The sequence below is a fragment of the Notechis scutatus genome, chromosome 6 (assembly GCF_049901735.1).
Source record: "Notechis scutatus isolate UNSWTSFEM ecotype Mainland chromosome 6, rNotScu1.2, whole genome shotgun sequence".
Lineage (NCBI taxonomy): Eukaryota > Metazoa > Chordata > Lepidosauria > Squamata > Elapidae > Notechis > Notechis scutatus.
Genome location: NC_142014.1, coordinates 39,536,159 through 39,562,582, shown reverse-complemented (window position 1 = coordinate 39,562,582; position 26,424 = coordinate 39,536,159). Strand labels below are relative to the sequence as shown.

The following is a 26,424-nucleotide window of genomic DNA, read 5'->3' as shown; positions in this document are numbered from 1 at the left end:
GAACTTGTGAAGATCCAGCCCTTTCCAGATGTTTTGGATTACAGCCTGCATCATTGCCCACTAGCTCGACTGGTGGCATGGCATCATTTGAACTCATGGCTAGATAGATGTTTGTAGTCCAGTGCATTCAGCAGGGTTCCACATAATGTAAGATCCGCATGGATGTATATTGAGACAATAAAATACAGTAACTCAATATATCTGAGTTAAATATAATAAAAAAATTAAGACAACTGCAACCACAATTTATACACTGAATAATGTCAGTTTAGAGTATTAATGTAGTGATAATAATAGCACTCAACACTCAGTTATGGAGAAACAGAAGATGGTTAATTTGGAAATGTCTGCCTCAGAAAAGGGAAAATTTGCACACTCCCAGCACGAGCATCCTTCCTTCCCTTTCGCTCCGCGCGTTGTTTATCACAGAGAATCCGGGAGCACGTGGCCTAACCGCGGAGCGCCAATGCAGCCGCCTGGCTTGAGGGTTGGCGGGTTGATTGGCGGGAGAGAGCGAGAGCGAGAGAGAGAGAGAGAGAGGATTCCTTATTTGTCACTAGGCAGCAATTTAGCCATTCCCTGGCAGGCGCGCGCCCGAGGTTGCCTGGAGACCGAGGCGCGCGGGAAAGAGAGGCGGTGGAGGGTGGGGGGGTGTTACGTAGTGACGTTAATTCTATATGAGCGCGAGCGGCGGGAGCTTGGGTCTTTTTACCGCCGGCTGCGAGACGCTTCTTCCTCAATCCTGAGTCACTGCGAGACCCGGCCTCGCGCAGGTAACCGAGACGCGTGTCTTCGAGGGTGGGATCGTGAAGATCACAGCCGGACCACCCGCCGGCTAGATATCGATCTCGGCCCACCAGTTGCAGGGTTCCTCGCGTCCAGTCGGCACAGAGGAAGGGGGAGAAAGCGGGCTGAGGCGGTGCCCTTCTTGGCCGTTGGTCTTCTTGTGGGGATTGTGCCTCACTTCTCAGCGGTGGTGGTTGCTCGAGTGGGAGACTAGTCGCGCGCGCAAGGCCATGTTTCTAATTCCGCCCTCATCACTTTCGCCTTAGGGTGAGGCCTTTGGCCGGGCGGCTCGATCTGGCTTGGCTTGGCCGGGCCTAGTCTGGCCGGCTGAAGCACTAGCAAACACGTGGAAAACAGGCAGGTCTGGGCCGCCTCCGGCGCCTTTCCCCCTGGAGTCGGTGACCTGTAAGTGGCGCTGCGTGGATTAAAACCTCTTACCAGGGCTGAGACGTTAATAGGATTTTGCCGCGAAGAAGGGGTAGGGAAAAGGGGATCGAAATAGGCAGTCGGTTTTAACAGTGGGTCCCCGGGAGAGGCTAGGTGTGGGCTTTTGGGGAGGGTGCGCGTTGAGGCGGGGAGTCTATCACTCCTGTTCCCTGAGGAAACAATCGGTTTAGAGATAACTTTACGCTGTTTTATAACCCCCCTCCCCGCGATTTAAAAGCAGTTCCCATACGTACTAATAAAAAGTCCTTTTTTCACTTTCCCTCTTTTTGCACAGAGAGAGTGTTGTATTTGTAGATCAATTTTGTTGACTCAGTTGGTTGTTTTAATAGCTATTCTAAATGTACTTTATAACTTTTGAGATAGTGCCAGGACTATGGTTTTAGACAGCATCACATTAACTGTTAGGGTGGCTGCACTTTAATCTACAGAACAGGCTTTATGATAGACCATATGGTTTTAAGGACAGGACACTATAAAAGCAAGATTAAAGTGTCTTGAAATACTATTCCTTGCTTCATTGTTTTTCAGTAGATAGCTGGTTGCATTTGATTAGAAGGGTGGGACATACAGTAGCGCACTACCACTATTTTCTTTTTGATGTGGCAACAAAAAGGAGATGTGTAAAATGAGAGATACCATTTCAGTAGAAGATTAAAAGATAAGTCTGTTTCAGAAATTGGGTAATGGTGGGTTTTGAATATAAATTAGTGAGGGACCTAAGATTATAAAATATAAGAAAGGTATCCAAAGAATGCATATACACAAGACTTGTGCTTTTTTTAATGTACGATTTAATGTCTAAAAAGGGTGCAAATGACAGTTGGCATGACCTTAAATTCTGGATTTTTTGTATTCTCTGATGTGGCAAGTGAATTTGTCTTTTAAAAAATTGGCTTGAAATTTTTCATGACTTTCCAATTCAATTATATTTTTTGTTGGCCAATGTGTTGTATAGAAACATTTTCACAAATTGATATTTTAAATAGCAAAAATAGTTTTCTTGCACATCTAGGTGTTGTCTATTAATAGTGTTAAATTTAGAGACATAAAACCCTAATTGTTACACAATCTGTAGCAATATTTATTTTAAATGGCTGGCAGCTCTTGGCAAGTTACTTTCTTTTGGTTACCCTTCTGTAAAATGGAAGTGATTAATATATCTGAAGATGCATGTCCAAAATTATAAAAATGCATTGGGTCTAGCAAAGTAATGAATACTAGGAGTTTTGGCTCAGGAGGATATTCTACCACATGTAAATATAAGCATTATTTAATCTACTTTATTAAACTGAAGCTTTTCAGATAAATTAAATAAAATAAATTTTCAGATGCATTTTTCCAGGAAAGCACAGTCAGTTGTGTTGAATCAGAAAACTGGTCCTGCACTTTACAATCTGGTCATGTGTTAGAGTTCCTTAACTGAGGTTGGTTTAGTTGTGTTTCGTAATACAGATAGATCTCATTGAACAAACACTTGTTTAGCAGTTATTCAGAGTTATAGTTTTGTATGGGGGGGGGGTGTGTGTGACTGACAGTGGATGAGTTACATTGTAATTTCTGAAGTTGGAGCATTCCTGCAATCACATGATCACAACTGAGGCATTTGGCAACTGGCTCACAATAATGACATTGCAGTGTCCCATGGTCATAAAGTTGCCATTTGCTGCCTTTACTGCCAGCTTCAGACAAAGTCATTAAGGAAGCTGGCAGGAGATTGCAAGTGGCAATCACGTAACCATGGGACACTTAGGTAGGATTCGCCTAACAATGATAACTGGGATGTTGAAACTGCGAGAAATACCTTTATAAACTTGATATTACTCATGGATTGCAATTCAAATAGTAAATAAACAAATTGACCGATTCAACACCTGATGTACACAACATAATAGTATAGTATGTGCATAGGTTATGCCTATACAACATTGGCCTGTGGACTGCATGTGACCTGCCAAACAGCCTTATGTAGCCCACTGGCATTTTTTAAAATACTCAATTTGCTGCTGCCAAATGTCCCAACCACCTTTTAAAGTAACACTGCAAATCAGTTTATGTTCAGCAACATTTACCGTGTTTCTCATATAATAAGGCTGGGTCTTATTTTTTTGAGCCCCAAAAAACGGCTAGGCCATCTTTTCGGGGTGACTTAATTTCCCCCTTGCATCTTAGGGCAGGCGGCGACAGCTTGGATGTTGACCTCGGCGTTTGTATCAGGCGTTTGTATCAGGGTCAACGCAGGCAGCACCATATCCGGGTGTGCAACAAAAGTACTTCCTAACAGCAAGCCCCTCCGCCATTTTCCCCATTTCGCATGTTTTAATATAGGCCTTAATTTGGGGTTGGGGCTTAATTTCATTTCATGCCTATAAAACATGCTGGGACTTCCTATTGGGGGAGGCCATATTGTTGGAGAAACAGGGTATATACAAATATTAATTATGGTTGAAGTAAAACCAGAGCTGAGAAAGTAGTTTTTCATGTGTTTGTATACTGCCAAGTTTCCATGTTTTCAATATTGTGTATTTATCATGCACTATTTATATTAACTGTATGGTAGCACCTAGCATAAAGGTAATTTAATAATATTTGCTTAATTGATCTGTATTGCCCTAATGATCAGCAAAACATAACTGGAATACCCATGTGGTAATTAATGTAGACATTACTCTCTGGGATCATGAATTGCTGTTTAAAAACATCCAGTTATGTTTCAAACACGGATAGGAAATTAGAACCTAATCCTTTCTTGTGGAGTATTAAATAGAGCTACTATCTGGAATGTCTATTGTTCATAGACCTCCTTTCCCAATATTATTGTGATACAGATGTTGAAATGGGCTTTGCTACATTATACAGATAATATTTGGATTCTGTGACAGTGATGAATATAAGAATTTTGTTGAATAATACTAGTCCACTGTAAATTCAGTATTCTGTTCCATTATTAGACAGATGTTTTTTCAGGAAAAAAGCACCTTTGATACCCCCTTTCTGTTTTTTTCCTCTTAATAACTGATGTTATGGAATAGATAATCATACTTTTTCCAACTCTAGCACCCTATTTCAAGGCCTGTGAGCCATTATTGCACACAGTATTATCCCAAGCATTGTAGTACTCATAGATATATGCCAGTGTAGCAATATTGACATTTTTATTTTTGATTGCTTTCTTAAGAATTCCTAATAGGGATTTCCTTCTCAGTAGCTGCAAATTAGGTTAATGTATCATTTTTTTCTATTTTTGGGATCTGTCCTGTTCTGGTGCACTTTTCTCAATCACCTTTAGTTTAGATTTCATAGTATAAGTAAGTACTATAGGAGGATAGGATCTTTTCCTCAGTATTATGACTTTCCAAAATTTTCATGAGATTTGCAGAATTGAGTCCTTACAAAAAAGTTAAATTGCATGGAAATGTTTTCTTAAAAATAAATTTGCTGAAAGGGGAATCTTGCCTCACTGAAGTTCTGGTTCTCATAATATTGTACATCATGTTCAAAATGTGTTGGAAAATGGAACAATCAAATTTTCAATTCTAACTATGGACAGAGTTGCTACAGTCTCTTTGTATTTATGCAGTGCTCCTCTATTTAAACTCTAAAGATTCATTTTAGCACTGTTTCACAACCTAGGCAACTTTTGAGATGCTTGGATTTCAACTCCTAAAGCTGCACGGATTGGGCAGATATTTCCCATTTACAGACTACAAGTAATTTTTAAGATATGATCATGATAAATAAGCTTCATTATGGTCATAATTCATGATGGTCATAAAATGTATCCACCATGTGACTGACCCTAATTTACAGCCTTTTGTTATGGCAGTCATTAAGCAAATCACTATAGTTGTTACTGTTGTGTTCATTAAATAAACGTAAGGATGTGGTTTTGCCGAAAACTAGAAGTAAATACCAGTTTTTGGCAAAGCCATCAAAAAACATAGTTATGTGTCCAAATGCCCGAAGTGCAATCATGTGACCCTGGGAGGCACTGTGGAAACTTTGAATCTGGGTTGTAAGTATCTCCCAGTTAGGCCTGCTGGAATTTTGAATGGTTGCTAAGCAATTGGTCATAAATCGAGGACTAATTGTACCATAATCTTTTTAACAACTTAAGCAAAACATTTAGAAATTGGATCACTGGGATTGGTTGAGAATAATATGATTTTTGTGGAATATTTTTCTAGAGAAAGGAGTATAGGTAGTCCTTGACTTATAACTACCATTGACCCCAAAATTTCTGTTAAGTGAGACATTTGTGATATTTCTTATCATAATTAAGTGAATAACTGCAGTAGTTAAGTTAGTAACCTGATTGTTAAATGAATCTGGCTTCCCAATTGACTTTGCTTGCAGAAGATTGCATGACCCTGGGACACAGCAACCATCATTAATATGAACCATTGCTTTCAAAGGACTTTTGATATTTCAATCAGTCTCTTTTCTCTCTTCTCTTCCCTTTTTATCTTAAGAATGCTAGGGGAAAAGATACAAGATGTCAGTAAACAGGTAGTTACTACATAGACAGTACAGATTGGATAATATCCATGATGTATTCATGAATCTGCTGACAACTTTTTAGACCTTAATACAGAGTTCAAGATTGACCTTTATGTTACTTTAAATATCCAGATAAAGCCTGATGATGTAGACAAAAAGTCCTTGAGTTTAAGGTCTGATATTGTTACCGTGTACTGTTGCTTAGTCTGGCAAGACTTTGTGGTTCTAGTTTCTTAAATTAAGGTCTCTTGACTCTCTTTGCTATTCTTTCTAGTGGAGAATTCAATGAAAGATTAAATGGCTTCCTCTGCAATGCAGAAAGATAAGAGTGGATAGGATGCATAAACTGAACTAAAGCAGCAGGTTTTTTTTTTTTTGCCATAATCATCCTCTGTGAAATCAAGGTACATCATTGATAAAGCAAACTTGAAGAAACATCTCCCCACCTACCATCAATATTTAATTTTTTCTTGAATTTATTGTCCTTCTCTTTTGTTATGTTAATCAATTCCCAACTATGTGCAAAATTTCATGTTCTGATCCTGAAATCTTCCACTTTTTTTTGAAATGCATGTTTTTCTTCCAAAGTATACACATTTGACCATTCTGGGGGTGCACAGCATTTTTAAAAAATGAATCCTACAAGTGGTAGACTGTTCAGGCAGTCTGGTTTTAATGCCATGTTACTTCCTTTAGATGAGGGGTGTCAAACTCAATTTCATTGAGGGCAACATCAGGGCTGTGGTTGACCTTCGGGGGGGGGGAGATGGGTGTGGCCAACTGGGTGGGTGTGGCCAGCTTGCCAACACTCACTGGGCATGGCCAGTTTTACGCCACTCACCAAATGTTTTCTCTTTGCATTGAGTAAACTGGGCTGAAGCCATGCTGGCCGGCCCCTTAAATTTTACAGGATGACCCTGTGAGCTGCATCTAACCACATCCCAGGCTGGATCTAGCCAGCAGGCCTTGTGTTTGACATCCCTGCTTCGGATTAATAAGTCATGTTTTTCAAGAAGCATATGATTTGGATCTCTTTTTTGAATTCCATTTATAGAAAATCTAGCAATGTCATTTAGGAAAATAAAATTAAATGAGTATTTTTTAAGTTGTCAACAGTTTCTGTTACAGTATTCAGTCTATAATAACAAAATGCAAGATTGGTTTGTAAAGATTGTTACCATAGCAGCAACTGGTGTTAACAGTTTAGAGAGATAGGCTGAAAGTGTCATTGGTTCCAAAGATGTTCAACTGAATTTTTGACCATTCCACTTTTAATCAGATCACATTAGCATTTCTGCATTGATGCAAATTTAATATAAAATTTATATTTTATAGAAAAAAGAGGCCATTTCAGTATATTTAGTTATTGTTTATGGTTCCAAATTTAATGAATAGAAGAACACTTTGTAAATAATGCTATTAAACTTTAAAAATATTTTTGTAGATATTTCATAATGAAAATTCGAATTGTTAGAGACATCACAATGATCTTACATAATTCATTCAAGTGAAATGAAATGCTATACAAGAGGATTTGTATTGTGTGTGCAGATACATCTGTGTTTGAAACAAAATTTGAAGGTGTTTGAATCTAATGAAATATAGTTCTAAAAATTGATGCAAGTTTATCAGTACCTTGCATGTAATAGTTTTATGTAGAAAGGCTATGTTTGAGGAACCCTTGAAAAGGCAGTTAGTGTTTTGACACGTATCTTACTCAAAATAGCTGGAAACTATTATACAAATGGAAGATACATCACTCAATAAGGTTGGAAGTATGAAAACTTTGATGATTTGCTAAATCAATTTGATTATCAGTCAAAATATAGAAACATAGAAAACTGATGACAGAAAAAGATTTAGCAGTCCATTGAGTCTGCTCTTTGAAGATTTTTTTTTTCTTATTTTTAATTATTTTATAAATTTATTTTTATTGTATTTTTTAAATTTTTGTTGGATAATGGACATATGTTTATCCCAAGCATATTTAAACTCAGTTACTGATAATTGACTCATTATTTTTTACCTGATATACTACTTTCTAACATTACTTTTAAATTTCCATCCTATCAGTTTGGCATTATGTCCCTGTATTCTTGATTTTTGCTTAATACTGAAAATGCTGCCTTCTAGAAACTTATTCACACCCTTAATATATTTAAATGTTCAATCTTGTCACCCCTTTCCCCCATCTGTTCTCCTGGCTGTACATATTCAGTTCCTCCTATCTCTCCTGATATGTTTTGTCCCTAAGACCTTGCACCATTTTTGTTACTCATCTCTGGACTTGCTCAATCTTATCAATATCTTTTTAAAAATGGTCTTCCACTAAAGCCATCAAATAGACTCCAGACAAGCCATTGAAGAAACCTGCTATTTGATAACTTAATGGAAAAATTGGCCTTTACTAGTAATATCTAATTGCTTTTAACTAAATATATTGTTTTAACTAAATGTGTCCAAAGTTCTAATAACAATTTTGTATATCTGTTCTTCTGGTGGGAAAAAATACAATATATCAGAATTCAATAATACAAATACTTTAAATTGTTATCTAATATAGTCTGGCATTCCTGAGTATGCAGCTTATGTGCAAGAAGCAACCCTGCTCAGTTAACAATGACCAGTTATGTGAGTCTGTCTGTCACGGATATCTCTGCAAATGAATAACAATATTGGAGAAGCAAGTGCTAGGATGAATAAGATCCTTCAAGTAAGAACAATGTTTCAGAACACAATGTTACAATTTGCACAGAAAGAAGTTAATAAATTTTACATGCCATAATCACACATACTCTTTGTTAATAAAGATAAGAGGGAGTTAATTGTGATGACTAACAAATACAATTGGTCGCAGCAATATCAATTAAAATTATCTATTTTGAAATCAGTTGCAGATCAGTTGCATTTCCAGTGTTTGCTTCTGCTAATCTTTGTGGATAGGTTTACCTTAGTATTGCAGAACAATTTTGAATACACAGACAACTTTCTTTTCAGAGTGCAAACTATGGTTTGAAACATCAAAATTACTTCTGTAGTATAGCACTCCCTGTAGTTGTTAGGAGATGATCAAGTCATAAGTGTCTTTTTTCTGTACCAAGATAACTTTGGATTCTTCCACCATTCATAGTGTAGTTTAGGAATATTACTTAAAGACTTTTCAACCTAATACATTGGTTGTGATCATACAAAAAGAGGAAGACCATGGTTCTGATAGGCTTAAAAATGGTTACAATAGCATATCTCTTCCAGATCCATTGCAAGATACTGTTGTTTCTCCAACAACACGGCCCCCACAATAGGAAGGCCCAGCATGTTTTCTAGGTATACGGTGAAATTAAGCCCCTCCCCCAAAATTTAGGCCTATTTTAAAACATGCGAAATGGGGGGAAGGGCAGGGGGAACTTGCTGTTCGGAGCACCCCACGGGCAGCCATGCCTCAACACCAGCCGCTCCTAATGGCCGATCATGGACTGCGGAGAACTCTACCCCCACCAAGCGCCTTTGCTGCAGACTCGGGTATGGTGTTGGCTGCAGGCCGGGGCGGTGGGCGGCAGCAGCGTGGAAGACGGCTTCAGCGGTGGTGGGGCACTTTGCGTCATGGGATCTTTGCTGGCCGCCGCTTCCTCCGCCGTCGCTTTCCCTTCTGCCCTCACCACGGCTTATGCTGTGTTCGGAGTGCTGCCATTGGGCAAGACACAGAGGCTGGAGTCCCTGCTGGACATCGCGGTGGTAGCGGAGAAGTGGCCCTTCCAGCAGGTGGAGGAATGGTTCAAGTGCATTTCTCCACCAGCAGCATTTCAGCCACTTCATTCATACTTCTAAGGAGGTCTGTAGGATGATTCCCTTTCTCCTATGTTTGGATTGGAAGGTTTGCCTCTGCTTGAAGGGAAAAACAGATAGACGGTTCCTTTTTTAAAACTACCAGGAGGTGGGGGGAGGAAGCTGCCCGGCCAGACTGTATTCCTAGGGAACTGACAGAGGCAATGAGAATAAAGCAATTCTCCTCCATGCTGCATCGAGAGCCCAGGATGGGTTGACTCCTTCCTATGACGTCATAACTGAGTCTGTACTAAGATATAAAAGCCAGCCCCTGGGAGAGACCCCAGCTTTTGACTCCGCTCCTTTCAGTCAGTAGCTGTGTCTCTTAAAGCGTTCTGTTAGATAGCAATCACCAGCGATCTTCAGTACTTCTTTCCTCTCTTCAAGCAGCTCCCAGGGATCTGGGCAGCTGCTCTTTCAGGAGAGCCCTGCAACATTGGGAGCAGCGCCACAGAGCTCTGTGCAGGCAAGCTGGGCAGCGTCTGCAGACCTCCCCCACGCCTGCAGTTTGGAGCGATCGTAAACACGATCGGCGGAATTCACTGCGGATGCCACTCTCAATTCCGCCAAATTTGCATCCAAGGCCATGGCATTTTCTGTAGCAGCAAGAAGACTTTTATGGCTCTGAAATTGGCAGGCGGAGTCACACCGAAAATGGAAGCTGGCTTCAGTTCCTTTCGCAGGTGATAAGCTTTTTGGCGATGCTCTGGAACCTTATCTCATCGAAACCAGAGATAAATGTAAAATCCTCTCTTCCTCTGGGAAGAAGGCCCACTATCGCCCTGCTCCTTATCGCCCTCCTACCTTCTGAGCGGAGACCTCATCTCGCTTCCCCCACTCTCACAGGCCATGCTCCCATTGCCAAGGCCAACGGGCGGAAATATCTGGCAGGCAACAACCTTCTGCTGGTAAACGGCCCTTTCGGGGGGGAGGGGGTCGTTCCTTCTGTCGCTCTAAGTAATCCCTCGTTCTCCCTACCCATCGGAGGTCACCTAGCCTTCTTTGCCTCCAAATGGGAGGAGTCAACGACGAACGCCTGGGTGCTCAGCACTATTAGGTCAGGGTTACAATTGGACTTCCTAACCCCACCCCCCAATTTTTTTTTTTAATCTGTCCTGTATCTCGGGACATTTCCAGGCAAGCCCTCATGAATCAGGCCATTCAGCACCTTCTTGAAATCAGGGCTATTCAACCTGTTCCCCCGTCTCAACGGGGATGTGGGCTTTACTCTTGCCTTTTCATCGTTCCCAAAGCCTCGGGGGTGGCGAGCCATCCTTGATCTAAAATTTCTCAACCAATTTGTAAAATACAGGCGATTTAAAATGCAGACTCTACATTCTATTTTAGAGAGCGTTCGGGAGGGTGACCTCCTCTCTTCCATTGATCTCACTGAGGCTTACCTCCACATCCCAATTTGGCCTCATCATCGCCAGTTTCTCCGTTTCTGTTATCGGAATACCCATTACCAGTATCGAGCACTTCCCTTCGGCCTCTCATCGGCTCCAAGGGTCTTCACAACGGTTCTGGCAGCATTGGTGGCATCTCTGCGTTCTATTCCAGTGAGGATCCAATGCTGCTTGGACGACATATTGATTCTTTCCTCTTCCATCCTTGCGGCCCATCGGGGTCTGCAAATTACCCTCTCATGTCTCCAGAGCCATGGATTTTCCATCAACACCAAAAAGAGCCAGTTCCCTCCTACAACCAAATTGCAACACTTGGGAGCAGTCATCGATACCATGTCGTGCCAGGTTTTCCTGTCCCCAGCTCGTGGAAAGAGCCTTGCAGAGATCATCAGCCAGATCCAGCAACATCAAATTGTCCCCCTGTTGCTGCTGTCCAAACTTCTGGGGAAGATGGTTTCCTGTATTGGCATTGTCCCGTGGGCTCGGCTCCACTCCCGAGCCCTCCAATGGTTCCTGCTTCCCTACCAACGAGCAGGAACCAGCCACTCATCCATCAAGGTCTCGCTCCCACCACAAATCCGGAGATCTCTCAATTGGTGGCATTCCCCATCTATCTGGAGGGGACTCCTGTTCAGGGACCCAGATAGGCTAGTGATAACCACCGATGCCAGCCTCCTGGGTTGGGGTTCCCATATGCAGGGCCATATAGCTCAGGGCGTTTGGTCCAGATCGGGACAGACCCTTCTCATAAATTGGTTAGAGCTCAGAGCTATATTTCTGGCTCTCAAGCATTTCAGGCAATCAGTGACCGGCTCTCATGTTCTAGTCCTTATGGACATCATGGCCGTAAAGGCTCATGTCAACCGGCAAGGGGGGACGAGGTCCAAAGCCCTCATGAGAGAGGCTCTACGGCTGGGGTTATGGGCAGAGAAACACCTGTTATCGATCTCGGCAGACCACATCTCCGGGGTCAACAACTCCCAGGCCGACTCAGCAGGAGCCTAGTCGACCAGGCAGAATGGTCCATTCCTCCGTCTCTATTCAGGGATCTTTCCCTCAGATTCGGAACACCGGAGGTGGATCTTTTCTCCACTCCTCAAAACACCCAAGTCACCAGATTCTTCACCAGGTTTCCTTGCCAGGGAGCGGAGGGGACCAATGCTCTTCGGTGCAGATGGCCCAAGGGTCTCCTCTACACCTTTCCCCCGCTTCCCATCATTCCAGCAGTAATTCGGAAGACGTTGGAGGAACGTGCGGAGTTCCTCCTCCTGGCACCCTATTGGCCAAAGAGGCCCTGGTTTGCGGACCTGGTCAACCTATCGGTGGCTTCTCCTTGGAGGATCCCTGCCCATCTAATCTCCCTTCACCAGGGGGCCCTGCTCCACCCAGAGCCCCAGTGGTTCAAGCTGACCGTGTGGCACTTCCTCACTATTCCTCACTATTCTGGCTTCTTCTAAGGCACATCTATGATGCCACCTGGAAGGCTTTTTCCCGATGGTGCCTTAGGGAGGGTCTTTCTCCTGCTTCAGCCCAGTTGGCAGAAGTTCTTAGCTTCCTTCAGCATGGGCTGGAGAAAGGTTTGGCCCCCAACACCTTACGCAGGCAGGTTGCGGCCCTCTCCTCAGTCCTTTCATGGGGTTCACTTCCTTCCTTCTCCCATCACACTTCAGTCAGGAGGTTTTTGAAAGGGGCTTCCAACCTGCACCCTCCGGTGGTTCACAGGTATCCTTCCTGGGACCTTCATTTGGTCCTTAATGCCCTTACAAAGCCCCCCCTTTGAACCCCTTAGAACAATGTCTCACCGTTTCCTGACTCTGAAGGTAGTGTTCCTTGTTGCCATCACTTCTGCCAGGAGGGTTTCCGAGCTTGGTGCTCTTTCCATCAGACAGGACCTTTGTTCCTTTCACGATGATAGGGTTGTTCTTCGTCTGGACCACTCATTTATTCCGAAGGTTAACACCTGGTTTCACAGGTCCCAGGACATTGTTTTGCCTGACTTCTGTCCTCTCCCGCACCATGACTTAGAGCCGCAGTGACACACGCTAGACGTAAGAAGGGCTCTTAGAATATACATTAAGCGGACTTCCTACTTCAGGAAGTCGGAAGCCATGTTTGTTTCCTTTGTCCCTTCTCACTTGGAGCACAAGGCCTCTTCTCCTACTATTAACAGGTGGGTCAGGTCTTGCATTGAGCAGGCCTACAAAGCTGCGGCACTTCCGGTTCCCTGAGGTCTGACGGCGCACTCTACCAGAAGCACGGCCACTTCTGCCTGGGCGACCCAAGCATCCTTGGAGGAGATTTGTCGTGCGGCTACGTGGACATCCCCGTCTCCTTTCATCAGACACTATTGTCTGGATGCTTTTGCCTCGGCGACTGCAGCCTTCGGCAAATGGGTGCTTCAACGAGTGGTTCCACAGTCAGTGTGATGAACCAGACAAGGACCCACCTGTGGACATGCAAGCTTTGGTATGTCCCATCCTGGGCTCTCAATGCAGCATGGAGGAGAATGGGCATTGGTAGAAGTTACCGTGAACGCCCTTTCTATCTATGCTGCGAGAGAGCCCAGCCCCTCCCTTGATTCGTCCGGAGAGGGTAAGACGTATTTCTGTATTTATTTTGGGCTTTCAGAGACACCTTTCAGTCTGTCAAGTATCTTCGCCAAAGCTGGGGTCTCTCCCGGGGCTGGCTTTTATATCTTAGTACAGACTCAGCTATGATGTCATAGGAAGGAGTCAACCCATCCTGGGCTCTCTCGCAGCATAGATAAAAAGGGCGTTCAGGGTAACTTCTACCAATGCCCAACTTAAAAGAGGGGGAAAAGGTCCACGGGGCGTTTCGGGCGGCTGGAGCAAGAGGAGAGCGCCTGACCGTACAGGGGACGAGACTGTGACCCGAAGCTCTGGGACGGGAAGCAAAGTGTGTGTGGGGGGAAACGATGGCATCACCCTCCTGCTGCCACTTCCACCCACTGAAGCCCAAATGACTCACCGACTTGCAGGATGTTGCCGATGCAGCCACCATCAAGCAAAGTGATGCCCCTGCGGGAGGGCAGGTGGTTCTCGTTGGCAGCGGGGTCTGTCCTGCCACTGCTGCCGCTGTTGTTGGGGAAAGCACTGGCAAGAGAGTTGCCAGTGCCGGTGGGAACCGTGGAAGCTATGGAGGCTGCTTCCCTGCCTGAGAAGCAGCTGAAACGCTGCTGGTGGAAGAATGCTCGAACCATTTCTCCACCCACTGGAAGGGCCACTTCTCCACTACTGCCGCGATGTCCAGCAGGGACTCCGGCCTCTGCGTCTTGCCCAGTGGCAGCACTCTGAATGCAGCATAAGCCACGGCGAGGGCAGAAGGGAAAGCGGCGGCAGAGGAAGTGGCAACGGCAGCTGCCGAAGGTCCTATGATGCAAAGTGCCCCGCTGCTGCCAAGGCTGACATCCACGCTGCCGCCACCCGCCCGCTGACCCAGCCTGCAGCCAGCACCATACCTGGATCTGCAGCAAAAGCGCTTGGCGGGGGTGGGAGCTCTCCATGCTCCACCATGGTCAGCCTTTAGGAGTGGCTGGTGGTGAAGCATGGCTGCCCATGGGGCACTCTAGGCAAGGGTGCACGGGGGGGATTAAGTCACCCCTGAAAAGACGGCCTAGCTGTTTTTTGGGGGGGGGGGTCAAAAGAAAATAAGGCCCGGCCTTATTTTCTGAGGAACACGGTAGTTGAACATTAGTATAATTTCTGTTTAAAGCAATTTTAAATTATTACTTTCCTTTTCTTAAAGGTTTGTTGCGATCTGAAAATATGGCAGACATTGACAAGTAAGCATACAACTTTTTCCCCATTTTGACTGATGTTAATTTTTGAAAGCGCTTAGAACTGCAAAATTCATCTTTAACTTTCAACTTACTATCTGTCACATTTAATGCCAGATTCAGAGCAGTTATGCATATTTGCTTTAAATATTAGATAGCAATGCTTTTATGTTTGCAAGTAAATGTATTTTAAATTCAAAAAGTTGATTCAAATGTGTCATGGTGGTTTGTTTCATATTGTAAAAGGATGAACAAAGATGACCTTTGACAAACTTTTGAAATTAAAAAAGAGATAGAAATATGATCGTCAAATATCTATATCATAACTCAATTCATAAAGTACAAAGGAACAGTACGTTCCTCTTCCACCACAATATAAATAAAATGCTTTTCTATTAAATATATATATTTGAAGCATTTATTGTGGTAGAATAATATTTAATGATCAAAAATGCTTTTACTATTTGCTCACTTAATGGCTACTCCCTAAAATGAATAAACTGCAAAAATAATTTGATAAATTTGCTAGAGAATGTAGGTTGTCCTCAGCTTAGGTTTTAAGCGCATAACTCTGAAGTTAAACATAGAAGCCTCAGACTTGTAAAGAAGCAGAAGTTTGACATATTTTTTTAAGATTGTGTCATGCTTTTCATTCAGTTGTGAAAAGGTCGCTTTGGAGCACACAAATCTTGCATATCTCTTCCTAAAGAAGCTTTTATTTCTTTAGGATTGTGTGATTGCTTTGAGATGTTTTGGGGGTTCATTGTCCCTGCTTTAAAGCACCTTTTTCAGACTAAAAGTCAGAGTAACGCACAGGCCTAGTTTTTATAAGCAGCCTAATCATTCTCAAGATATTTATAACCAGCATACTTCTTATAATCTTACTCAATGTTATTTCAGTTAAAATCAGATTTGCTTGTTAAAAACTAATATGTATTATATTACTACGCTATGTATAGTATAATGATTGTTCATCACCACTTCTGTATTACTGCACAAAGTTATTTGAAGTATTAATAATGAGATTTTATTGTTGGACATATATACAGGTAGTCCTTGATTTAAATCCATAATTGCGCAGATGGTGGTACTTTTGGTCAAAACCAAATTGGGTTGTGTCCGAAATCCTGGAACAGATTATGGTCATGACCCAAAGCTCTACTGTACATTTTTTAAAACAGCTTTTTCTATATTTCCTTCAATAATGGTACCATAACAACGATTTAATTTTAGGGTGCCTGAGAATATCTACATGTAACAATGTTAAACTTGCTTAAAATAATGATTTATCCCAAGGATTCTTGTGGGCTTATACAAGATAAGATTGTTGCCCTTTAAGAATTCAACATAAATATGGAAGGAACAAGTGAATAGAAGAATAGAATTCAGATTACATATGGATACAATAAAATATCAGTGTTTTGTTGTGTTGACTTATAAATACCATTTGTAAAGACATGTCTTAAGTTCTGTTCCAGTGAGAACTGATTGTGAGATTCATGTTGTTATATAATTTTTTTTAAAAAAAATTCCGAAACCAGTAGCTTTATGCTTGACCTGACACTTTGCTCTTCATTCTGATCAATAATGCTAAATTGGAATGACAATGTTGTCTTACTTTTTCTTAAAAATGTCAGTTACAGTGTTTTGTGTGCCAAAGGCAAGGCAATATACATTTGGAGAATATAAATGGAAAGGGGGAAAGTGCAGTTAGAATAACTGGAAATGATGCATAAATATTTAAATGAGCATTGTATTGCAAGCAGTGTATTCAAGTTATATTCTTTTGTATAATCCATCAGAACAGTAAAAATCAATGTGAAGCCTTACAAAACCAAATTCCAGTAACATCTATCATTTTTGGCACTTAGATTCTTTATGTAACTATAATGCTGAGAATTTTGATCTTCATGTGTATTCAACATGATGTAAATTTACATCATATGATCTTTTTGCAGGGAAGATACATTGATTCATCTAGCACCCAAGAGCTTGAGGAGTGTCTTTTTTTATTAATATTTATACATTTTTATTTTTGTAATGCTTCATAAATGCTCACATACATATTATTTAGGTGTTTTTAATTGCAGAAGCTTATCACAAAGCAAGATATACTGCACACTACCCCTGAAATATTTTCAGTATCTTAAACTGAAACACATTTAATTGCAAATTATCCAAGGGTTGCATAAGCGGAACAAGAATATTTTCCACTTTTGCTAAAGTTGGTTTTTAATGTTGAAGCAGAATGCTGAAATAAGAGAACCTGATGATTTTTGCATTAAGTAAATTGATTTGAAAGACCTTAACTTCTGTACATATTTTGATCAGAATGTTGATAACATAATGTATTTGAAGTGTTAACTTTTAAGAAAAATTAAAAATCTGATAACAAATTGAAAATTCTTGCTTTGAATAGCAAAGAACAGGCTGAACTTGACCAGCAAGATATGGAAGATGTTGAAGAAGTAGAAGAGGAAGAATCTGGTGAGGATGCTAACAGTAAAGGTAAAGACAGAAACAGTTACTACTATAAATGCACATTTTCAAATGTAATATGAAGCCTAATAAAGCAAACATCTATTAGTGATGTGGGGGAAACAACACCTTGGTAAATGCAGTATTTGCCTTGTAGGTTACAGTCAAATATTTTAATATTTGTGAAAAGTACTTCTAAATAAGCTGCTGTCAGCATTATGAGGTAGACCAGACGGGAAGTATGACTAGATAAGCTAATTTTATTTTATTGTTGTTTTAACATCTTGCAAGTCTGAAAGCATTTCTTTCCTTTACTTCCCAAAGAACTAGGGGAGATCTCTTTTTAGCCTCTTGCCCAGCCCATATTTATGCTGTGGGCAGAGTTGTCGTATCTGACCATTCTCTTGCCCTGTCTCCCAAGGTCATTCCCACATATCATTAGACTTCCACTGAATAGAATGAACTTTATTTTAGTGTCAATACACACAGGATTCCAGTCTTCAAAACGAACACACGCTAAATTTAAATGCAAAATTTCTCCAGCATGCCTTTGGGAGAATAGCATAGAATTAGAATTAGAATTAGAATTAGAATTAGAATAGAATTAGAATAGGAATTGAATTGAATTGAATTGAATTGAATTCTTTATTGGCCAAGTGTGATTGGACACACAAGGAATTTGTCTTGGTGCAAATACTCTCTGTATACATAAAAGATACATTTGTCAAGAGTCAAGAAGCATAGGTACAACACTTAATGATAGCCATAGAGTATAATAAACAATCAAATCATACTAGGAAACAGTCAATATAAATCGTAAGGATACAAGCGACAAAGTTACAGTCATACAGTCACAAGTGGGAGGGGATGGGTGATAAGGAATGATGAGAAGATTAATAGTAATAGTAGTGCAGACTTTGTAATAGTTGAACAGTGTTGAGGGTATTACTTGTTTAGCAAAGTGATGGCTTTTGGGAAAAACCTGTTCTTGTGTCTAGTTGTTCTGGTGTGCAGTGCTCTATAGCGTTGTTTTGAGGGAAGGAGTTAAAACAGTTTATGTCTGGGATGTGAGGGGGGTCTGTAAATATTTTCACAGCCCTCTTTTTGATTGGTGCAGTATACAGGTCCTCGATTGAAGGCAGGTTGGTAGTAATTGTTTTTTCTGCAGTCCTAATTATCCTGTGAAGTCTGTGTCTGTCCTGTTGGGTTGCAGAACCAAACCACACAGTTATAGAGGTGCAGATGATAGACTCAATAATTCCTCTATAGAACTGTATCAGCCCACATATGGGTTGAATCTGCCTTTCTGCCCAGAGACTGAGTCATCAATCTTTGTCATGCCTCTTCCTGTTGGGACAGGAAGCCTCCTAGCCCCAGTCACAACTCAGTCTTGGCCCTATAGACGTGGCAAAGGTTGGCTCCAACAATTTCAGCAGAAGCAGCAGTTTATACTGTGGATTTTCCCAAAGGTTTGCAAAAAGCATCCAAAACATTGTAAATAGGCAGCAATTGGAAATCCTGCCTGCACCATTTTTTTTCCGGGCCCCTAAATTATCAATTGAAGGCCTAACAGCCCAGGCAGTCAAGGGGGAGCCCCCAACAACCCCCCAACCCCGGGGGAGGGGGTGCTGAAGCATGTCGTTTTGATCCCAGGCTTAATCGGGTAGCTCCAGAGCAGCCGCTTTCGCTTTTGCGACTTCCAGCTGATTTTGGGGGCCGGCAGTGGCCATTTTGGCCATGTGGTGAGTTGTGCAGGCTATTCAGGAGACTGGTAGTCCACCACTGTCACAGCCCAGGGAAGGCTTCCAGACCTTAATTCCCTTTGGAGCAGTAGGATTGGAGGATCGAGAGAGCTCTCCTCCCAGCAATCTGGGCAATTGCAGCATGGAGCCCATGAGTGCTAAATGATCCAAGCAGAGTCCCAGGAAGGCCAGATCTGCAAGTAAAGAGGCTGCTAACAAGATTAAAGGCAAAGGCTCTTTATTCCAGAAAGCCCACAAGAGCAGAGGAAAGAAGGCAAAAAGCATTGGAAAAACAGTTCTCCAGAGCTCAGAAACAAGCTGACCAGAAGAGGTATTTCCCCAGCCTAAGGCCTGTTAGTCCCTCCCCTCAGCAGCCATTAGCACAGGAGTTGCCTGCAGTTTCAGGGACTTGGTCACCAGAGGGAGATGGGAAACAGGAATTTATCCCTCCTACTGAGGAAATTCAAACTCGGAGATTTCCTTTTGATTGCATGCTTCCTCGTCCTGCAGAATTGCAGACCAGAGACAGGACTGGATCACCTGAGGCCTCCTTTACTCCAACTGCAGCGGGAATGCATTCAGCAGAAAGAATGGCTCCAGAATTATCAGAGGATCTTAAGGCCCTTATTGCTCAGGCCATTTCTCATGGGGTAGCCTCCTCCTTGAGGGGGAGGAGCCAGTCTTCTTCCCCAAGATCTGAATTATCTAGATCTAGGCACCAGAGAGAGGCCCCTCCAGCCCACTCCATCAGAAGCAGGGCATCTGGGATGGAGGAGGAGGTTCAGAGAGAACAGGGGTTTTCGGCAGAAGAGGACTACAGCGAGTGCATACAAATAGGAGTGCACAGGACCAGACTTCTTCCTGCCCATAGGGACTGCTAGCTTTGGTGTGTCCCATATGTGTGGATTATCCCAAAGGCATGCTGGAGAATAGGCATTGGCTTACCTGAACACAGTTTCTCAGCATGCTTTGGGATAATCCACTCCCATCCTGGCAATCATCTGGTCCAGTGTCCAGGTGGGAGGCAGAGCCAACATCACAGGAAGAACATCAGTGGCTACGCCTTCATCATGACTGGGGCTTGGGGGCTTCCTGGCCCAATAGGAAGAGGCGTGGCAAAGATTGATGACTCAGTCTCTGGGCAGAAAGGCAGATTCAACCCACATGTGTGGCTTATCCCAAGGCATGCTGAGAAACTGCGTTCAGGTAAGCCAACGCCCATTCTCATAAACATACCGTACTTTGTTAACTTGGTTTCCTTTTGCAGTGACTAGTTTGTTTTATGTTTTCCTTGACAAAAAAAAAAGCAACCTTAAATGCTTAAAAACTATAGAAGGTAGATTGTGGCTGGGAACATGTTTTCCAGATTTCTGATTGAAATATAGAAGTTGACAGCAAAATTTTGAGAGTACAGTATGCTCTGCAGGACAAAAGTAATAAGGAACAGATTTCTATTCTGCAGCAAATCAAGAAATTTATGATTATAGGATGGAGGTTTAATTGTATGGATGTTGATTCAGAGATAGTGTACAATAATGACAAGTCGAATTGTGTAATGCTTTCTACAGATATGTAGGTCCAGTTGCTGTAAGAATGTTTATGGAAGAAATGAAGTATGTGGGACAATAAATGGAGTGCTTAGCAAATTAAAAATAGAGGGAGTAACAAAAGAAAATGTGATGCTCCCTGATTATTTATGTATTTATGCACAAATATATAAGGAATGCTTGTGGAATTGGTAGAGGATATGAATGAATTGATAGAGGATACGAATTTGTAGATAAAGCAATATGGTTGGCAGAAAATCTAAATGAATTGCAGCAAATCTTCAGTTGTATGATGTAGCAAAGAATATAGTTGTAAAATATAATATATCAAAGACCATGTAGTTGGTGTTTAACAGAAATGGACTAAATAATTTCAAGTTATATAAAAATGTTGAAAACTGTTTAGGTTTTGGAAGGTTGAAAAGTGTATAGATGTATTAGTGTACCTTGGTAAAATATTTATTTAAGCATGGTGGAAAATGAATGGAGAAGTTTCAAGTTGTGCAAATGCTGTAAAAGGTTTTGGATGTACGTAATCTGCTATGATTAATGAATTTAATGAAAGAAGCAAAAATGTTTACATGAGGTCTTGCTTCTGCCTACCTTCTTTTGGTAAGATCTGCATATGCTGGTAAAAATATAAAAATAAGTTGATGAGGTGAGAATTTCTTAGTTATTCAAGAAATTAATGTATTAGAAAGGAGAATTGTATCCAATGGTGAATCCAGTATGAATATTGATTGAATTTAGAAATGTGTGACTAATACCAAAATACTTTGAAGTGTTTGGGTCATATAAAGAGAATGTAAGTAGTGGGCTGCAGCCTACAGTTGGGTTTCCCTGATTTATACACTTGAAAAAGAATATTGTAATAATATTTATACATGCATATTTTTTCAACTCGCCTGCAAAGTTTAAGAGATTTTACACAAGTAATTTCTTTTGTGTTATTGTCTAGCAATGAATATAGCTGATATATCTTATCTAATTAGCTTAAATCAATGAGCAGAGGGGACCATTATTTATGTTGTGTTGTTTATTAAAACAAATACAAAGGTAACAGTATTTTGTAATAGATTTTTTAAAAATCTGTTTTGTTTTATTCAGCACGCCAACTAACTGTTCAAATGATGCAGAATCCTCAGATTCTTGCAGCCCTCCAGGAAAGGCTTGATGGCTTGGTTGGAACACCCACAGGATATATAGAAAGGTACATTACAGTCCATTATTTTACCATCTTATTCCTTGATCAGTTATTTTTTGGGGTGTGATATCACATACTTATTTGGAAAAATAATGAAAGGAATGTGTCTTATTTGTGTAGTTAAATTGTGCAACTGACAACAAAAATTAGGTTACAAGAAAAATTGAGACTAGGATTAGTTAAGGAAAACAGTTGTTAAGTGGGTCACACACAATGACCGTTTTTGTCATGGTTGTTAAGTGAATCTCTACAGTTATATGATTCATGTGGTCTTTAAGAGAATCTGGCTTTCCCATTGACTTTGTTTTCCAGAAGCCTGCTGGGAAGGTTGTAAGTGACAATCACATGACCCAAGAACTGCTACAGCTACTTAAATATGTACTGGATGTCAAACAACCAAATTTTGATCCCATAACCATGGGAACAATGTGTTGGTTGAGGACTGGTTATAAATCATGTTTTTTAGTGCCATTATAACTTCAAACAGTCACTAAATGAATGGTTGTAGATTGAGGACTACCTGCAATCTGTTTCAGAGAAGCTTTCATAATTGATGGTTTAGAAAAGAACAGTCTGCAGTCCTATTCAAGTTTCCTTAGTTATCTATATAGGATTCCACTAACAATGTTGAGAAGAAAAGTATGTGGGTAGAAAAGTATTTTCTTATGAAAGATAGTGGGGAGCATATAGAGATAAGACAATTGTAAGTTTATATAATCTGTAATTAAATACATTACAATTGCATAACTGCTTCCTGTTTTCTTTGACTTTTTTAGAACATAATGCTTTCTTTGAAATTTTTATTCTGCTTTGCTGCTTTTGTAGCTTTACTTGAAATAGACAAATGTTAATCATTTTGATAATATAAATTTGTATGATAATATGAGAAATAGTATCAGTGTTTCTAAAATGCAGATATTCCATAATACTTCGTGGAATTGAGGATTGAGTGTTAAGAACAGAGTACTTCTAAGCCAGTGATGGCGAACTTTTTTGTTGTGGTGTGCCAAAAGCACGCGTGTGTCACAGCAGCCTCAGTGCAGTGCGCCCCCATCCCGCACATGCACGCGCAACATGACTGTCCTGCTCCCTTACCTGCACTGCACATATGATTTTTGGCCCATTTGAGGCCGTTTTTGCCCTCCTTCTCAAGGGAATCCTCTGCAGCCTTAGCAGGCTGAAAACAGGTCCGTTTTGGCACTTCCGGTATTTCTGGAAGGTCCGTTTTTTGGCCCCCTGAAGCTGCAGAGGTTTCCCTCAAGCCTCTGGAAGGGCGAAAATGCCCTCAAACAGGCCAAAAATCAGCTGGGGGGCGCACACATGCGCAGTGCAGGTAAGTTTGGCTGGGGCTCGCGTGCCCGCAGAAATGGCTCTGCATGCCACCTGTGGCATGTGTGCCTAGATTTGCCATCACAGTTCTAGGCTGTCCAAGTCTTCCTTATTTTATCCCTTCTTCCTTCACTCTAACTCCAAAATCTTAAATATGTTAAGTGACAATAAAACATTTCCCCAAACTTTTGATTCATTCTTACATCACAAAGTTGTCTCTCTTTACTCTGTTTTCATCATCTGTTTCCCTTTCGTAATGAGAATCAACTGAGGAGAATAGCTATTTCAAGTTATGCAAGGCTAGTAATATATTAATAGAATAGTAAGGAAAATATAGTTGTGGAACTGCCTATCAGAATTAAAGATGACAGAGCAGCACTAAGCTATAAGGCCAGAGTGAGGTAGCTCTAGATTTGTCCTGATTTAGATCATGGATGGGTATTCCTATGATTTGTTATTGTGCTGGACAATTTACTCATAAATACCATAATAGGGGTCTTTTAGAGTAGATATTCCCTTCCGTCAGATAAATTCAATCACAGATAAAGTTGTTCTGGAAACCTTTCATAAGTGTGACAATTATGTTATCATACAAAACTGTTACACTACACTTGACCTTATCTGAGAGGCCTAGAAACAATGTCTGAAAGATTGGACTAAGACATATTATCTTAAATAGGCTGTTCTAGGTTGTGTGTGTTAAAATACATCTTTTTCCAATTTTTTCCCCTTACTGCAAATAGTCTCCCTCCCCCCTTTTTAGATGTTTTTATCCCAACTTTTTTTCATGGCAGCTCAAGGTGGCAAACAAACCAATACTCTTCCCTGCTCCTTTTTTGCTGACAACAATTTGAATCAACCATTCTCTCTCAGCTCAATCTATCTCATAGAAACTATAGAATCCTAGCATGAGAAATAGCTGAGGTGAAATGACAAAATATAGAATCAACAGAAATAATCATGTCTTCCTCCAATTGTTTGGTATGGTCACGGAATCTGAAGCTGTTTATCTGAACACATCCATTTGTGCGTGACATATTTTGATCTTTACAGATTACTTTGCTGGCCATAATTGATCTCAGATGTGCTGTGATCTTGCTTGCTTTCTTTCTCACAGCATATTTAAGTAACCTCTGCTAAACTGAAAAGTCCTTGACCCAAGATCAGTAAGTTCTTCCTGGGTTTAATGATGCTGCTTTCAATGAATATTACACTTTTTGAGAAGTTACAGAAGCTTGCTTTTTATTACAAGTAACTCTACTAAAAATTATGTAGCGTGTCAGCTATGCCAGTTTGAAGATAGTTAAATTAACTAACACATAGAACTGTGTTTAATATTTTGCATGTTTACTTGACAGTAAAAGATTTTGCAGGTATAGTTTGCATGTCTTAACTGAACAGATCTGATGTAATTGTTTACATGTAGGAGATACATTTCTTTTCTTTTTTTTTGTAATCAAGTTTTTTATTTCAATCTACACATACACATCAATACATAGACAGTGTGGCACCAATACCTCATACATAGTACAAACAAAATTAATAAAGCTAACCATATCTCTTAATATACATATTTGCATTAAATTATAATTTTTCAACATTTCCATACTCACTCCTAGTGCCAATCACCATATCACTGAAACATATCTAGTAATTTCACTATTCAATTTCCTCTTCTATTTTTCATTTTTTTAAATAAAAGTTCTCCTTTGGCAAGCAGTGTGGTTCCAGGTTTCACATCTCAACACAACATGACCATAGTTACTTACTCAGTTTCATATCACATCACAGTTCATATTATCATTTTTCTTAAAATATTCTCATATCTTATTTTACAGTATTATTTAAAATTCTTGTTTCATTTCTATATTCATATCCCATATTGTGTCATGCCCTTGTTGGAGTCTGATTCTGAGGGGGAGATTGAGCAGCTGACAGGGAGTGGGAGTGTGGCTCCGGTGGCTGTGGAAGAAATGGGGGAAGGGCACAGTCCGGCTGGGCATTCAGAGGAAGACCCAGGGCCACCCCCTCTTCATCCTAGGGCACGCAGGGAGGAACGGAGAAGGGAGCAACGTGGCTTACGGGAGAGAAAAAGGCCCTGATCCCTTTCATTAGTTGCAGCTGAGAACAGGATATAAGTGGGGTGTTTGCACATGGCTCCTTGCTGGAAGCAAAGCGTGCATTATCTTGGTCAAGGCTTATCTGAGTTTTGGCATCCTCCCAATTGTGGGTGCTGCATTATCCTTTGAAAGTCTTTGAAAGCAGTTTATCATCCTGGCCTGTCGTGTTAATTACTTCAGTGTGGTTTGTGTTGGTTTTTTTATTTCTAATTACTTTGGGTTCGGACTGCATTTCTGCTCTTCATAGACTGTTTTTTTGAAGAGTTTGTTATCCAGCTGAGGATAATTGGACATTGGGGCCAAGTTGGAGGCATTAAAGGGAATTTATTCTACTTTTGTGACTTTGTTATTTTTGTGTCACGCCCCAGGTACATAATGCTGTAATCTGTAATATTTGCAATTTTATCAATCCTTATGCTATTAATTCTAGAAATTGTTCCCTTTGGTTATTAATTCAAGCTTACCACCTTCATTCTACATGATAACAGTATTTCCTTATTTATTACATATCAGATATACACATATTTTGCATCAGATTCCTCATAATGTTTTCTCAATCACCATACTTATCTATACATTACAAATGTATTAATCTAATGAATTAATTATAGCAACTGATATTAATCTTTCCATAATAATTCTCATATTTTTACACATCACTAATAATCAATATATAATCTTGTTATAAATTCCCATTTCCATATTTCATTGAATTCCATATCTAATGTAGATATAATCCTTTAATAAAAAAAAGAAAAGAAAAAACTATCAGTTACACTCTTGTCTATTTTCAGTACTTATTCTTATATATCACCACATATTACCTTGTGGAATCTCCTTCCCTATTCTTATTTACCCATTATCTCTCGCTCTCATAACAATATAATATCTTTTCATTCATGTTTGCTTCCTGAGTCTCTTTATTTTTTGGTCCTTTCTCTTGATTCTCTTTTTTCCCATTATTATTCCCCTCCATTTCTCATTCCAGTTATTTGTTTTATCTCCCTCCCTCTCTTGATCTATCTTTTGTACTTCTTTTTTCTGCTTTTTCCCTTCCCTTTTTGTTGTTTTCCAAACTCTTTCCCCTTTTATTTTCACATCAAACCACTTAATTTTAATTCCTTTTCCCCCCTGCTTAAATGATTGTTGCTCCACTTGGACTTCAAAGCTGGTTTCCTCCTTATTCCTCCTCTCCCTCTGGTTTTCTTTGTTCTTCTACAAGCTGAATCGCCATTTCTAATTTCTGTAAT

General features: G+C 40.7%; 1 protein-coding gene across 6 annotated transcripts in view; it reads left to right on the top strand.

Moving 5' to 3' along the window:
- Positions 1-521: 521 nt before the first annotated feature.
- Positions 522-26,424, top strand: part of NAP1L1 (nucleosome assembly protein 1 like 1) — a 41,314-nt gene continuing 15,411 nt past the window's right edge. For 2 of the 6 annotated variants that reach the window (XM_087968016.1, XM_087968015.1), the window contains exons 1-3: positions 659-773; positions 17,174-17,262; positions 21,629-21,731. In XM_087968016.1, the coding sequence (XP_087824142.1) occupies positions 17,205-17,262; positions 21,629-21,731 (161 nt within the window). In that variant the 5' untranslated portion in view covers positions 659-773; positions 17,174-17,204. Of the gene's footprint in view, positions 774-880; positions 1,192-14,723; positions 14,761-17,173; positions 17,263-21,628; positions 21,732-26,424 lie in introns of those variants that run through there. The other 4 variants (XM_026667706.2, XM_026667707.2, XM_087968013.1 and 1 more) reach the window with 4 other exon arrangements.